Source organism: Gadus chalcogrammus, chromosome 12, assembly GCF_026213295.1.
Source record: "Gadus chalcogrammus isolate NIFS_2021 chromosome 12, NIFS_Gcha_1.0, whole genome shotgun sequence".
Lineage (NCBI taxonomy): Eukaryota > Metazoa > Chordata > Actinopteri > Gadiformes > Gadidae > Gadus > Gadus chalcogrammus.
The window spans coordinates 16,889,691-16,905,287 of NC_079423.1; the positions used below are offsets into that span (position 1 = coordinate 16,889,691).

General features: G+C 47.9%; 1 protein-coding gene across 3 annotated transcripts; it reads left to right on the forward strand.

Annotated features, from left to right (window-relative positions):
- Positions 1-548: 548 nt before the first annotated feature.
- nexn (nexilin (F actin binding protein)) lies at positions 549-15,019 on the forward strand. 3 transcript variants are annotated; one of them, XM_056604040.1, is made up of 16 exons: positions 549-955; positions 2,173-3,097; positions 4,189-4,662; positions 5,140-5,334; positions 6,115-6,199; positions 6,348-6,496; positions 7,799-7,999; positions 8,718-8,891; positions 9,629-9,826; positions 10,635-10,826; positions 11,209-11,253; positions 11,859-12,053; positions 12,634-12,855; positions 13,171-13,359; positions 13,987-14,353; positions 14,989-15,019. In XM_056604040.1, exons 3-16 carry the CDS (start codon positions 4,246-4,248, stop codon positions 15,000-15,002), a joined length of 2,643 nt encoding a protein of 880 aa, XP_056460015.1. In that variant the 5' UTR covers positions 549-955; positions 2,173-3,097; positions 4,189-4,245; the 3' UTR covers positions 15,003-15,019. The 3 variants fall into 3 exon arrangements, with proteins under 3 accessions (XP_056460015.1, XP_056460013.1, XP_056460014.1); XM_056604038.1 differs by lacking the exons at positions 549-955; positions 2,173-3,097; positions 14,989-15,019 and adding an exon at positions 3,119-4,040 and having other exon boundaries at positions 13,987-14,373; XM_056604039.1 differs by lacking the exons at positions 549-955; positions 2,173-3,097; positions 14,989-15,019 and adding an exon at positions 3,119-4,040 and having other exon boundaries at positions 4,192-4,662; positions 13,987-14,373.
- The last annotated feature ends 578 nt before the right edge of the window (positions 15,020-15,597 follow it).

Below are 15,597 nucleotides of genomic sequence, written 5' to 3' on the forward strand. Positions count from 1 at the left end.
CTGTTTAACATTTGTCTTTATGCAGAAAAATAGAGGTGAAAGTGCATAAAGAAACAAAGACATCCATTGGATGTTAAGAAATTACATACATGTACATCTATTACATTTAATTACCAAAATAAAAGGGAATATATTTTATATAAAATTGTACTCAATTATATTCATAAGTTCATAATTCATATAAAACAAAAATGATTTTAGACCCCTAAATAAAAACACGCATCAAGACAGAAGAAATTAATATAAATTATCACTAGGGGGTGGTCAAATTAATTCAGCTCTAAAAGACACAAATATTCTTTAAATTTAAATCTTACATCAAACAGGTAAATCTCTAGCCTGGCACCGCCCACCTAGCTACTTCCGCTCAATTTTCATTTCACTTCAGTAGGTCTGGGTCTGCTTCATATGCATAGGTTCCTTGGAAGCCAGATTTTTGGCGGTCCAATCAGCGAACAGAGGGAGTGGCTGAGAACGATGACGTTAAAGTCAGCTCTCGTTGACGGACATCTTCACGCACGGTGTTTGGTTTGTTTACAGCCTGCGCGCAACTTGATTTCCGGCCAGACGTTAGCGATTGGTTATGGCAGATCCAGAGTGGCACTGGGCAGATCCAATAGTTTTAAACTTCAACAGACACCCGCCTTCAAGTGAGTTAACGTTTGTCAATTGAGTAGGTCCAGACTCTCTGTAAAATGAAATGAAGTGAAGTAGGAGAGTCTGGTAGGACCAGGCTAGTAAATCTCAATAGCCCCCCCCAAAAAAATAACCTCAAGGCTATTTGAAGGTATACAACTAGCTCTTTTTAATAGCGTCCCGGCTACTGATGGCTGAAGATACTTGTAAACAGGAATTGAACCTGAAAGGGGGATGCGAGCGGATAATTGCCTTCACAGCAGCTGCTGTGATTAGCAGTCTGGGAGGCCTTCAGGTGCGGCACAGTACCCCCTGCTGGGTAAGTGGGGTATAAGCAAAGTTCTTCAATGTTCTACATTACTCATGAAAGGCAACAACAACAATTATTTATATAGTGAGAAAGAAAGGGGGCGAGAGACTAACTATATAGAGAGAGAGAGAGAGAGAGAGAGAGAGGGAGAGAGAGAGAGAGAGAGAGAGAGGGAGGGGGAGAGAGAGAGAGAGGGAGGGGGAGAGAGAGAGAGAGAGATAAAGGGAATTATATTTGAGGTATTGGAGTACTGTAGCTTGGCACAACAAAGGCTGCCCCCCCCCCCATCGACACTGCAGTGTCAGGGGCCGCGGGGCAGCAGCTGACTCCTGTGGGGGGGGCGGGGGGGGGCGGTCTGAGTCAGGCTGGATGTCCCCCCAGCCCTGATTGGTCTCCACAGCTGTGGGGGCTATTTAAGGCGGTCCTGTTGTTGTCCCTCCTGGGTGTGTGTGGGATCCCGAACACAGGAACCATGCCCCCCCCCCCCCCCCCACACACACACACACACACACAGATTAATCTGGGGAAGTGAGAAAAGTCATCCAAAGTTGGTGTTTTTTTTTACTGTACACTAACGTATGTCATGCTTAATTCCTGCTGCGGCACTTCCCTGTCTCTAGTTGGTTTGGTATGTAACTGTACAATGGTAGGAGTATTAAGGTGACGGTATGCCAACAGGTGTGAGCGTGACGAGCCATTACAACCTACTCGAAAATCAGCCTTTTCCTGTATTTTATTGACATCACAAGTGGGCGTGTCCAACTAGATGTACGCTGGATAGATCAAACTACCAGGCTACCCAGTTGACTGTAGCAAATGTTGCTTATCCTACCCATCATACATCTAGGTGTATTTGCATACGGCTTGTAATGGCTAATCACACTCACACCTGCTGGCATAATATCACCTCTTTAATTGTGCCCTCCTTAGATGTTAAGTGACCCCCCCCCCCCCCCCCCCCCCCGAGTTCTAACAGTACATCACCAAGCAGTGTCTGAAACCAGGTTCACATTACAGTTCTGTATGTATTGGAACATGGCCCAGGCTTGCTGGGGCCGGTTCCAATGTCTGCCCTGCTTCCTACCGCTTCACCGTCACCCTAAGATGTCTGGTTCTTCACAGGGTTAACTCAACTGTCGTTTTTAGCGCGTCTTACATTATCAAAGTGGATGTTAAGGCACACTAATAAATATGGTTTTATGACGTTACATTTAATAATTTTGCAGATGCCTTTATGATCCAATCCCTGGTTCGGAGGTTCTTAAAAGAAAAGTAAGAGTGAAGCTCCGGTGTTGATGAGGTGGAACACGGTTCTGTCTCTCCAGGATGTAAGGACAGCAGCTGTGCTGGGAGCGATCACAGCAGACAAACGCTTCTGATCGGGGTGTCTATTTACATACGTCACTTAAAGCCACAACTTCCTAATATAAAGTAGCGCTCATGAGGGATGTTTGGATGAAGACTTGCATGGTTATTTGTTAATGGATCTATTAATGTACAACCATTATCCTAAAGAGTAATTAAGGCTTCATCAGTAATTAGATGTTCATCAGGTTTCGCTAGATATGAGATATGAATGCTTTTGTTATCATTTTGCACTGTTATGCTATTTATAGTAATGTGGATTAAACAAAAGATGATTTCACTTTCCAATGGCAAATGAAATGTTTGCCATGGCTAAGTCCCTTTCCAAAACGGTAGACCCCATCTCTCCAGAGATGTGTGCAGGCCTACGTGATGTAAAATCACGTAGGCATTTGATTCACACATTTGTTGTAATCACCTGAACAATGTCTACACAGAGTGGATTCAGAATCATCTCAATGCTCAACCTCATGTGCGGCTGCAGAGCTGTGGCTTTGAGTCGAAAAAGACTGGAAGCTGCAGCAGACGTGTGATGGGGAAACGTCCAGAAACGGCGACAGCTGAACCTGCGCCTGGCGCGCGCGGAATTCCGGCAGACGGCCGGGCGAGCGGAACTTTAATAGGACCCCTGCTCGAGGACGTAACCTCACCCACTCTGCCCCGCACCTCCGCACTAGAGGGGACACGCTGCCCGAACCGTCGAGGACCCTGGATTGTTTTATTTCGTGCGTTTCAGTGTCAAACGGGATTTAATGAGAATAAGGAGATCACCTTCCTACTAAAGAGGTGAGTAACAGGTATGTCAGTCACACTTTATGGAAAAAAATCGCAGCCTCTGAGAAAATGAAGTCTACTGCTATTATCCGGGATTATCATACTTTTTTTTTATCCCCATACATGTCATTTCTATGTCAATCCCCCTCATTTGGTTCCATAAAGATCAAAATCCGGGCCACATCTTCATTGGATTTATTTGATTCAAGAGTTAAATGTGTGTTTGCCAGATCGAGATTTCGATTTTGTTATTCTGATTTCAATATCATAGTTTTTGCCATTTTAAAATCTGATTTTGTCCCATAGCAGATACACCATAACTTTCTAAAGAATGATATCCTTATTCATAGGCCTATATGAGCTACATGGTGATATATATATATACTGGCCACCGGGCTGGTTTGAATCAAGGTCTGTCGCATTTCAACACTATGAGTAAACCAGTACTCCCATTGTACCCACTGGCGTCGGGCCTTTCTCATGCCCATTCTCCCCAGCCTGACATTGAACACAGTCGTCCGCTGCATTGTAAGACTCTGACAATTAGTTCATTGAAAGTCTCACGCCTGGGCTGCTGAGTCCCATAATGAACAGAGTGATGAACAGTCCACTGTTTATTGCTGGGTGAACTGGCCGCCCCAAAGGCCTAATCTAGGGGTCTGGGTACTGGCTCTCTGGGCGATACGGGGGTGACAGCTACAGCCCTGGCCCCCGGCGTATCACCTATCAGAAATAGCCGTGATCACATGTCCGGCCCACAGAAGGGGGCTATATTTAGAGAGCAACAGACCCCCTCAGCCATGCCTTGAAGCACCAGATGAAGCCCTGCTTTTCAGCCTCTAATGCCGTTGAGGGGTTAGGATTTGACCAGGCGTCATTGGTAGACGTGTAAGAGAGTTCTACCAAAGTGTAAAAAGTAGTGTGTGCCTCTAATACAAAAGAAGATTCATGTGAGGTAAGATTTCATTACTTTTCTTTGTTTAATACAACGCATTTCTTTCTTCTAATCCATGCTGGCCATTGGTCAGTCTATTAATATCAGACTAATGACTTACTAACAGTGTATGACAGGGGATTAAGAATCGCGGCTCTGTTTCACCCAGCAGGTTGACATTTGACGCGAGCGCCAATCTTCAACACTTGGGCGCCGTGGCACCGAGATGACGGAGGTGGTCACACAGGTCATGGCCGAGGTTGCCCATGACAACCTGGCGGACAAGTACCAAGAGGAGGATGTGAAGGACGCAGCCAATGAGGAGGAGGAGGACGGCGGGACAACCCAGGACGACAAGGAAGACGAGGCAGCCAATCAGGAAGAGGCAGAGGACGAGAATGACGAGGACGAGAAGGCACCTCAGGACAAAGAGGATGAGACACGGGAGGAGCCGGAGAGTGGGAAGACTCCGGACGTTAACGGTGTAGAACAAGATGGAGGCGAAGACAAGGAAGAGGAGGGTGAGACGAAGGTCAACGGCGAGGACCAGGAGAAGACCAAGGAGGAGGAGGAGGAGGAGGAGGGGGGGGATGAAGATCACACGGAGAACACAAACATGTCTGACGTGGTGCTGAGGCGAGAGGTGAGGACGGTGGCTCAGATGGGGACAGCGGTGTGTTGTTGCTCTCTGGGATGGCGGCAATGTTCAATATTCATGTTTCATATGAGTGAGAGACAGCTGGGAGCATCATGCATACTAACTGTAGAAATCCTATTATATAATGCATTGAAGAATTAAGATGTTATATGTACTTTATGTATCGTATTTATTGTGGACTAGCAGTAGAAGTCAGATCATATAATTCATATAAAACATGTCAACTTGTCATATGTACTCGTATGTTTCATAAAAGATAATAAATACCAAACATACCATGAATAATAGTCAAATAGCATTGAAGGTAATAATTTGAGCAGATTATTTCTTACAACCTCCGCAGTCTTCATGAGCAGAACCACTTTACCCCCGTCGTCCCACCATGTCCCTGATCAGTCTAGCGCCCCGAACCCGCCGACCTTTGACCCTTCTCCCCTCTGCCCCCCCTCCCCCTCCCCTCAGAAGCTGCTGCGGTCCCGTAGGCCCGTGGCCCGCAGCTACGTGCCCAAGGACACGGACAAGGGGGACGTGAAGAACAAGTTCGAGGCCATGCAGAAGGCCCGCGAGGAGCGGAGCCGGACGAGGAACACCGAGGAGCAGAGGAAGAGGAAGGAGCAGTACATCAAGGAGCGGGAGTACGGCCGGCGCAAGCAGCAGGTCAAAGAGTGATAACCCCACTAACCCCGCCCCCCCGGGCCGCCGGCCGCATGGCATGACCAATCAGGAGCCAGGTGACGGCGTGACGAGGGTTCGCCCTCATTTAGTTGTTGTCGTTTTGTTTTGGTTGTCAGTTGTTTGTTATTAGGATTATTAATCTCTAGTGTTTTTTTTTTTTTTTGGTTTTCAATTAATGCTTTTAGTAATATTATCAGGATTATTAATCACAGTATTATTCTCTAGTGTTATTCCCTTTTTTTTTTTTTTTTGGTTATCGATTATTAGTATCATTATTAATATTATTCATAGGATTATTAATCTCAGGTTTGTGCAATAAATGTAAAAAAACAAACTAGTCTTTGCAAAAACGAATAACAACGCCGTAGAGCCTTCACATCGTAGACCCAGCCTCTCTACTCAGACTCCTGACTCACTACAATAACAACCTGGTCCGTCCCTCAACTGACCCGCGTGTGGCGCCCAAATAACCCGGGAGGTACGCTGTGTTGTGAGTGGATAACCCTGCCTCGCTCCTCCCTCCTTCCCTCGCCAACTGTGCATCGTGCCAGGGCCAGGAACACCTCCGACTGATCCCCCCCCTGTGCCATGCACCGTCCACCAATCACAGGCCTACCTGCCGGTCACGTGACGCGGCTATTAGCAGCAGGGATTAGTCCTGTCCCCGCTGCCTCCAGCATGGCCCTGTAGAGTGTAATAGCAGATGATCCCGGCTCAAGCGTAGTCTCACCGCACACTCTCCTGTCCCGTCCGCCGCCACAGATAAAGGAGCTCCTGGCGTCCAGTGATGAGGAGGAGGAGGTGAAGCCCGCCAAGGTAGAGAAGTCCTACGTGCCGAAGATCACAGGTGAGACGCGTCGAGGAGCGCACACGCCTTAGATGGTGTTTCACGTGTGAGCCGCCCGGAGAGGACAGGATAACCAACAGCACTGACCTCCTCTGCTCTGCCATGCCCCTCCACGCCGCCGCCGACACCGCCGCCGCCGCAACCTCAGGTAGCGTCAAGGGGAAGTTCGCCGAGATGGAGAACAAGAGACAGGAAGGGGGGAGGAAGAAGATGGAGGAGGAGAGGAAGAGGAGAGCGACCCAGGACATCATGGAGAAAGCCAAGATTCAGAAGGAGCTGGCCAAGAAGGCGGCGGAGGTTTGTAGCGCTGCAGGGGTCTGCATGCTATGATTGGGGGGGGGGGGGGGACCTCCGTTCGGTCAGGGCGAACGGGGGAGGTAGTGTATATCATGATGGCTAAGCCACGGTCCACCTGCCGCCGTCCATGTATCGGTAATCATTAAGGTAATCCTCAGCTGCCACTTGAAAGAGTTATTCTGAGTGCTGGTCTCTGAGAGCCAAAGCGAGGGCTGCAATGTTTTACGTTTGCCTTGGAAACACGGACATAATACTCGTTTGATAGATCCAGGATCGGGGAGATGTTTGTTTCCAGATGCTTCTACCAGATGGAGGATTGTTATAAATGACCTGCTACTTCCTGAGCTGTTATTCTGCTTCCATTCTTTAAGTCGTTTTCTTCAAATAATACACATGATGAATGTAAGGATTTACCTGTCGCATACGAACACGTAATTTATAGAACCTCAAACTACCGAATGTATGCTGCTTGGCTCCATCCCTTTGGGGCTTAAACCGTGGTTTATAGTCGCTTGAAGGTTTTGTGAATGAAGCCATCTAGTGTCCATTATGAGTTATGCTACCATTACCTTTTGGCTCAATGTCTGAGCTTAAAACCTGAACAGATCTTAAAGTTGTCTGAGAGGAAACGCTGTTGTAATAGGCCGTACGTGGGGAAGCACAGACGAGCTGAACTAGGAACAACTGGGTCAACACCAGTACAGTAGGCTTCTGCCTGAACCACAAGGCCTCTGCCGGGTGTAGACAGCCATGTGACTGGCAACTGTTTCCCACACCAGTCAGAGACTGAATTAGCCGCTGCCCTCCTCCACACTTGGACCAAATTAGAACTCTGCTATCTGGACAGACGCTAGCAGACATACCTACTGCGTCGGCCTCTCTCCCCTCGATGATACACCTTTATCTCCTGTGGTTATTGAGTCACGAGCGACCTGCTTTTATTGAGGTTCCCCCCAATATGCCTCTCTCAACAGAATGTAACAACAGAATGTCAACAGACTGTTCGAACCACAACAAATATTTCATAAACATTTTGTACCAATATCTTTCAAACACACTTTGAAGCCGAGTTTGAAAGATATCTTACAAACACATTTTGAAAGGTATTGGTACAAAATGTTTAAGCAATGATTCTTTCCCCAGACCATTTACAAACTTAAACATTTTTGTACCAATATCTTTCAAAGAAAGAGAGTCAACTTTGTTTGACTCTTTCAATCTTACTGTTTGATTCTCACTTTATATTTGACATACTTCCTTCTTACATGTATCTTAATTATCCGTATTCCCTTCCTCCCCCAGGACGGAGACGACAGCATCCTGGTGCGGGTGGTCCCGTCCAAGGCCTGCCGCCCCCCCGGCCGTATCAAGATGAACTTCGAGGACATCGAGAAGAACCGCGAGGAGGACCTGAAGAAGAGGGCGGAGGAGGAGAAGAAGAGGCTGTACGACGAAAACCGCCGCTCCTTCAGGGAGGCTAAGAGGAGCTCGCTCGCTCCGGCGGTGGGTGGAACTAGGACGCTCTTATTGTGTAGGATTCACAGCTCGTTACACAGCCACGTGCCACATGGGCGGCATGTGGCTCAGGAGGTAGAGCGGGTTGACTGGGTACCAGAAGGTTGCTAGTTCGAACCCTGGCTCCTCCTAGCTGAGTGTCGAGGTGTCCCTGCGTAAGACCCTGAGCGCTACCGACGAGCTGACTGTCGCCCTGCGTGGTTGACTCCGCCGTGAGTGTGTGAATGTTGGCTGAATGTGCAATATTGTTAAGCGTTTTTGACTGGCAACTGGTTAGAAAAGCGCTGTATAAATGCAGTCCATTTACCATCAAAGAAAAATCACGAGCACAAGATAGTACATAAGGAGGGTCTAGAATAGAAAGCAGTCGAGATACAGTTTAATATTTTGAGGAGAAAAATAAAGAAGAAAAAGACAAAAAGAAGACAAAAGCCCCAAAATGGGTCCTAATAAAAAGAACAAACGTATTTCTCCTAACCTTGCAAAATAGTATATTATGCTAATCTAACTGACTGGCCAATATGTTGAGTCTCATTTCTCTACGTGTCGGTCCCTTCTACCAGAGATGCGTTTCTTGTTAATAGTATTCAAACCCCGTTCTTCACCCATTCACCCCGTTGGTCGTCCCCATCATGTGCTCCTCCAGAGAGCCTCTGAGTCTCCCCTCCAGGACTCAGTGTCCCCCTCTTCCCCCCCCCCCCCCCAGGAGGAGGAGCTGCGGCCTGCGGAGCGGGAGGCGGTGACCCCGGGGAGGCTGAAGCTGTCCTTCGAGGAGCTGGAGAAGGAGCGGCAGGAGCAGCGCAGGAGGCAGGCGGAGGAGGGCGCCAAGCGCCGCCTGCAGGACGAGAAGAAGGCCTTCGAGGAGGCCAAGCTGGAGATGGTGAGGCCCCCTCGTTAAATGACCCCTCGTCTAGAGTCCCCTCGTTAAAAGTCCCGTCAATTAAAAGTCAGATTGTTAAAAGTACGATTGTTAAAAGTCTGATTGTTAAAAGTCAGATTGTTAAAAGTAAGATTGTTAAAAGTCTGATTGTTAAAAGTCAGATTGTAAATAGTCCCCTCGTTAGAAAACTCCTTTTTTAGAAGTCCCCTCATTAACAGCTTCCAAGTTAAGCCCCCCCTCGATTAAGCCTCCCTCTTTAAAAGCCTGGTTATGGGGTTGCATCGTTGCCATAGTTGCCATAGTCAAAACGTATCAACCTACATTTTCATTAGATGCATAGTAGCATTATAGTCTGCAGAATAGTCTGTTGGTTTAGACTGCATGACGGCAAGACATATTACTATTTCTGATTCCTGAAGAAACGCATTCTCAGCGTTACACATTCATGTATTTGCTTTCCAAACACAGCAACGATATTAACACACAGGGCTGAAACAGATGAGTCACATCTTGTGAAATGTGAATCGAACCCCGATTCAAAAACCACCTTATTTTTCATGATTTAAAAAAGCTTAACAGCGGATTTCCTCTGAGTTAGGAGTCTTGGAAAAGCGCACTCTCATCTATTATCGTTATCATCCTCCCGGGATCCAGCCCTGAGTTCTGAACCGTCCGGTGTTAGTCTCCGCGGGTTCGGCTCGCTGAGCGATCTCGTCTTCTCCCACCTCTCCCCTCAGGGCGAGGAGGCGGAGGAGGGGGACGACGCCTCCGGGGCGGCGGGGGACAAGGAGGAGTTACGACCGGGGCGGCTGAGGCTGAGCTTCGAGGAGCTGGAGCGACAGCGCGTGGAGGGGGAGAGGAAGAAGGCGGAGGGCGAGGCGAAGAAGAGGATGGAGGAGGAGAGGAGAGCCTTCGCCGAGGCCAGGAAGAGCATGGTAACCACGGCCGTCCACCACGTGAAGGATTGGCGCCGCAAACACACACACTCACTCACACTCCGCTCACCTCCTGAAACAAAAAAACAAACCCATTAGCAGCGCCGGTCTGCAGAAGAGCCCGGCTCTACGCAAGATAACATTCATAAATCACAAACAAAAGATAAAGCTCATTCAATCATAAATCTACAACTTGTATATATATATATATATATATATATATATATTCATAAATCCTCCAAAGAAAGGAAAAACGGGAACCTATCCCAGCGATCCAATCCTAACATGTGTTGAAGCCACAACACGGGGATGCGGTCGTCATGCCAACCTGCTCCAGAAGAGCTGGACCTCCAGGTTGGAGGGGTCCAAAGCGACGCTCCACGGAGAGCATCTGTGGCTGCTGTGTGGTTCAGAGAGATGTGTGTGTGTGTGTGTCTGTGTGTGTGTGTGTGTCTCTCTCTCCAAGGAGATCATCATATATAGTCAACAGCTCTTATTAAAGAGGCTGATCGCTGTTCCCACAGCGATCAGCCTCTTTAATAAGAGCTGTTGACTATATATGATGTGTTGTCTTTATTTAGTTGGTATTGCTGTGATCATTGTGTCCGTTCAGTGTCAACGCGGTGCAGACCTATTCATTAGTAGCCGTAGTGTATGTTGTACTGTGCCCCGTCTTGATGCATCTACTGTCCTGTTGATGTATGTTGTTGCGTGTAGTGGCTCAGCGGCAAAATAATGTCCCCCTTGGGGATTATTAAAATGCAATCAATCAATCAATCAATCAATCAATCAATCAATCAATCCCCAGGTCGTGGACGACGACGACGATGTGCTGATGGCCCTGCTGAACCTGGAGGGCAGCGAGCCCGGGAAGATCTGCGTGAGCTTCGAGGAGAAGGAGCGCCAGAGACGGGAGGAGGAGCAGAGGAAGGCGGAGGAGGAGGCCAAGAAGAGGCTGGAGGAGGAGAAGAGGCTCTTCGCCGAGGCCCGCAAGAACATGGTAGGGTTCTTCTGCGGCACAGAGCGAACCCACGGCGTGTTCGCGGCGCTGTTGGTATAGGGGCGTGGCACTGGCATGGCGGTAAACACCACCCTGGCTGTCCTCATCCTGTCACCTCACCTGCTTTACCCGCTGCTGGACATTTCAGAGGCCATGGGATTTTAGAACAGGAAAAGAGGATTTGGAAATACGCTTTTATTTTGTAGGATTCTTTTTATATTCAATCGTGGGTAACACTTCACAATAAGGGTACGTTAATTGACCACAAATTAACATTAGTTATTGGTTACGATCTAATTGGAATTTAATTAGGTTTTTAATGGATTTTATATTCTTATGATGGCTCAAATTGCTATGCCCTCTTCTAAATGATTTCTTTAAGAGCACGGGGCTGGATCAGGATATGTCTGCCTATGGGGACGACAATGTAAGATACTCTCATTACAAAGTAACTAACTCCCTGGTAATAACAATCTTCCATATGCTGCTTTTATTACTAATTCATGGAAGAATCGTAAGATTCATCCATGAATTACATTGGCCATTTTGCTTGCATTTCACACTTTGCATGCTCATCAATAGCTGCTTCAACCACTTTTTTAATAACTAATGTTGATCAATATAAATGCATTTAGGTGATTATGTGATGATTCAATGTGTGTGTCTTCAACTGATTTGCTTTGAAATAACTTTTCACTTTTTTTCACTTTTTTTTTTTGAAATTGGGAAGTTAAATCAATACCAAACAGTTGCTATAAAAGCCCTTTGAGACTGAAACTGTGATTAAGGGATGGACAATTTTAATTTAATTGCATTTAATTAAATGTAACTATTTTAACTTAATTAAACCTAATTTAACTTAAATTAACTTAATTGTATTTATTTAACTTACATTTATTTAATTTAACATTATTTAACTTCATTTTATTTTATTTGTATTTTCTAATTATCATCACACCCCGGGTTGATTGACAACCTGGGTTGATTGACAACCCGGGTTGATTGACACCTCGTGTCCGTGTGCCGCGTCAGGATGAGGGCGAGCCGGACGGCATGGTGCGGAGCGAGTCCCAGGAGGCTCTGCAGCCGGGCAAACTGGAGATCAACTTCGAGGCGCGGCTCAAGCTGAAGCAGGAGGCGGAGCGGAAACGCAAGGTGGAGGAGCGCAAGAAGAAGATGGAGCAGGAGAAGCAGGAGTACGAGCAGCTCCGACAGGAGATGGGCGTGGTGAGTCGCAAGCGCCAAAATCTAAATTTGTGTTGGATCTTTAAATCAGTGGTTCTCAAGCCTTTTCTACTGGTTCAGTGGTTCTCAAATGGGGTTATGCATACCCCTAGGGGCACTTTGTAGTACTGCAGGGGGCACTCAAAACATTAACTAACCCTGATATTCATTTCAACCAGTTGTCCATTTTCACGATTTTCTATTCTAGCTTTCAGAATTGAAATTTGCTAGGGGTGAAAAATAAATGATTGTCAGCTTTTTATTTATTTATTTTCTACATTTCTGAGTACCCCCTGCAGTACTCCAAAGTACCCCTAGAGGTACGCCTACCCCCATTTGAGAACCATATCTGTGTTCTTCAGTAACGGGAACCGTGTAGCAACAAATCAGGGTTTCCGTGCAACCGTCTCCTCAGTGTGTGTGTGTGTGTGTGTGTGTGTGTGTGTGTGTGTGTGTGTGTGTGTGTGTGTGTGTGTGTGTGTGTGTGTGTGTGTGTGTGTGTGTGTGTGTGTGTGTGTGTGTGGGGGGGGGGGGGGGCACGGAGCTCCCTACTAACGAGACCTTCTCACTCGCCCTTCCGCAGGACGAGGTGAACGAGAGCTCCGACGCGGTGAGCAAGGAGTACGAGGAGCTGGTCAAGCTCAAGAGGACCGGCTCCATCCAGGCCAAGAACCTCAAGTCCAAGTTTGAGAAGATCAAGCAGCACACCGACGAGGAGATCCAGAAGAAGATCGAGGAGGAGCGCGCCCGGAGGAAGGCGGTGGACGAGGAGATCAAGGAGCGGGAGACCGAACGGTTCCAGGAGGTGAGGAGCCATCGATCGGAAATATGAATCTCAGAAACAGCAATACCTATGAATAAAAATACTAAAAGTGATTTGCTACATACTTACTGAAACACATGTTTATATCTAGGGCTGCACTTGATTTATCCCTTTCATTTGGTTTTGGAAGATACAACGTCTGAACACAATCTTTTCACATTCTCGTCGTGCAGAATCGGCCGCGGGCCTTAAGAGCTTACGTGCCGTCGGGGGAATTTCAAATTCCGAATTCTGACGATCGATAAATCAGCGCGGGTGGGGGTCATGACCTGACGTTTTGGTTTTTTTTCCTCCAAGGGGGAAGAGGAGGTGGATGTGAACACAGCGAAGGCCGACGAGTCCCCGTTCAAGCAGAAGGTGGACATGCGCGCCCGCTTCCAGCAGATGGCCCTGGCCCGGGAGGAAGAGGAGAAGAGGAGGGTGGAGGAGCAGAAGCTGCAGAGGATGCAGTTCGAGCAGCAGGAGATCGACGCCGCGCTGCAGAAGGTAAAGCCCTCGCTGTGTCTCTTCATCCCCGTCATTCTTGGATAAAAGCATCTGCTAATGCCCTGAATAGGAATGAGAAGAAAAAGAAGGATTCGACAAAAAAGGACGACGTGAGAAAGGAATATATAAACCCAAAAAGGACTCATAATAAAGAAACAACGTAATTTCTCAAAAACTTGTAAAATGATCTTCTATCATTCTAATCGAACCGACAAAACCGATATATTTCCCCCCATTTTTCGATGTATGTATCCATCAGTATCCATTGTCTATCAGTCTAGGGGGGGGCGGGGGGGTGAGCTGCTTGGCTTGCGCATTTACTCATCTCAGAAAAGTTCTCAACCTCTCATTTTGTGTACCGAGGTTCCGGACTCGGGGACCTCATCGCTAGCTACGGGCGTGTTGCTGTCCCGGTTCCGTCATGCCCCTCCCTTTTTCGTTTCTTATGTTCTTTTCTCCTAGTTTTTATTTTTTTCATACTGTATATATTGTTTATATATGTTCCTTGTCCTCTCTTTTTTAAGCACCAGGGGGGAGCTCTCCCAAATGTCGCTGTACCTGTACCTGTACATTGACCAATAAAGATCATTCATTCATTTATTCATCCATTCACTTGTGTTCGTGCAGAAGAAGGACGACGAGACGGAGGCGGAGGACGGCAGCATCGTCAACGGCTCGGCGGCCTACGAAGACGAGGAGGACCAGGAGCGCTCCGGGGCGCCCTGGTTCAAGAAGCCCCTGAAGAACCAGTCGGTGGTGGACTCGGAGCCGGTGCGCTTCACCGTCAAGATCACGGGCGAGCCCAAGCCAGAGGTGACCTGGTGGTTCGAGGGCGAGACGCTGCAGGACTGCGAGGACTACCAGTACATCGAGCGGGGCGAGACCTTCTGCCTCTACCTGCCCGAGACCTTCCCGGAGGACGAAGGGGAGTACATGTGCAAGGCGGTGAACAGCCGGGGCACGGCCGCCAGCACCTGCATCCTCACGATAGAAAGTAAGAGCACGCTGGTGTGAGCGCACGCCCGTCTGCATGACCTCGACTCGTTCCATCTGCGTGTCATCCACTTCCTTTCTGCGTGGCCTCCACTTACTGTCGGCTTGACTTCGACATTCTGTCTGTGTGACGTCGACTTCCTGTTTGCATTGCCTCCACTTCCTGTCGGCATGATGTCAACTCCCTGTTTGCATTGCCTCCATTTCCTGTCTGCATGATGTCCACTTCCTGTTTGCATGACGTCCACTTCCGGTTTACATGGCCTATACTTCCTGCCTGCATGACTAACAGTTCCGTTCTGCACAGCCTACACTTTCTTTCTTCATGACTTCCACTTCCTGCCTGCATGACCACACATCCGGCCGGCACCACCTCCACTTCCTGTCTGCATGAGCTACACTTCATGTGTGCACAACTTCCACTTCCTGTCTGCACAACTTCCATTCCCTGTCTGCACAACTTCCACTTCCTGTCTGCACGAACCTCCACTTCCTGTCTGCATGCCCTCCACTTCCAGTCTGCCCAGACCCAACATGCTTGGGGTTCCACGGTGTCTCTGTACGCAGTGGCTCTTGGCTGCTCCTTCCATCGAGGAGTAGGATAACCGAAGCTCTCTCTCTCTCTCTCTCCTGCAGCTGATGACTACTGAACCCTCCCGACCCCCCCCACCCCCCCGCCCTCCTCCCTCCCCACTCCCCCAGTCGTCTAGAGAACTCTCCCCCGTTATCTCCACCCCTTCCCTGACATTTCTGTCCCTCGCCGATGGGCCAAACAGCGGCAAGAGAAGCACCAATCAGCTCGGCATTCCTACGGGAGGGCCAAGGAATACACACACAGTGCGAGATGTGTGGTTTACGTTCTAGTTTGTCTGTGAGAAACTGCCCTAGCGTAGATCGACGCAAGTGCCAAAAGAAATATTGATACGGTAGCGTGTTTTAAATGCGTACTTTGGTGTTTCTCGACCCACAACATGACAGCGAACTGATGGAGAATGATTGCGCTTTTGAATCATGCCGATAGTTTTTCGTGTGGAAAAACCTAAAAAAGTTGTTTTTTGGAATGTGTTTTAATATGTCCCAGTTTCAAAAGTATAAAAAAGTAAGTGATACGTTTTATTAAATTTCGGAGTACCCGAGGCCTATGGTGTCCTGTATTCCTACTATCGTACATGTATGTGAACGTAACGTTACATCGGCATACTTGTTGTTACAGTATAGAATAATGTTTACCATGACATCCTGTAG

Bases quoted from the DNA above. Each gene is read 5' to 3' on its own strand.
- nexn (XM_056604038.1), top strand. From the start codon at position 4,246: ATGACGGAGGTGGTCACACAGGTCATGGCCGAGGTTGCCCATGACAAC. The intron at 8,892-9,628 runs GTGAGGCCCCCT...CTCTCCCCTCAG, and splicing joins AGGAGGCCAAGCTGGAGATG to GGCGAGGAGGCGGAGGAGGG. The intron at 9,827-10,634 runs GTAACCACGGCC...ATCAATCCCCAG, and splicing joins CCGAGGCCAGGAAGAGCATG to GTCGTGGACGACGACGACGA.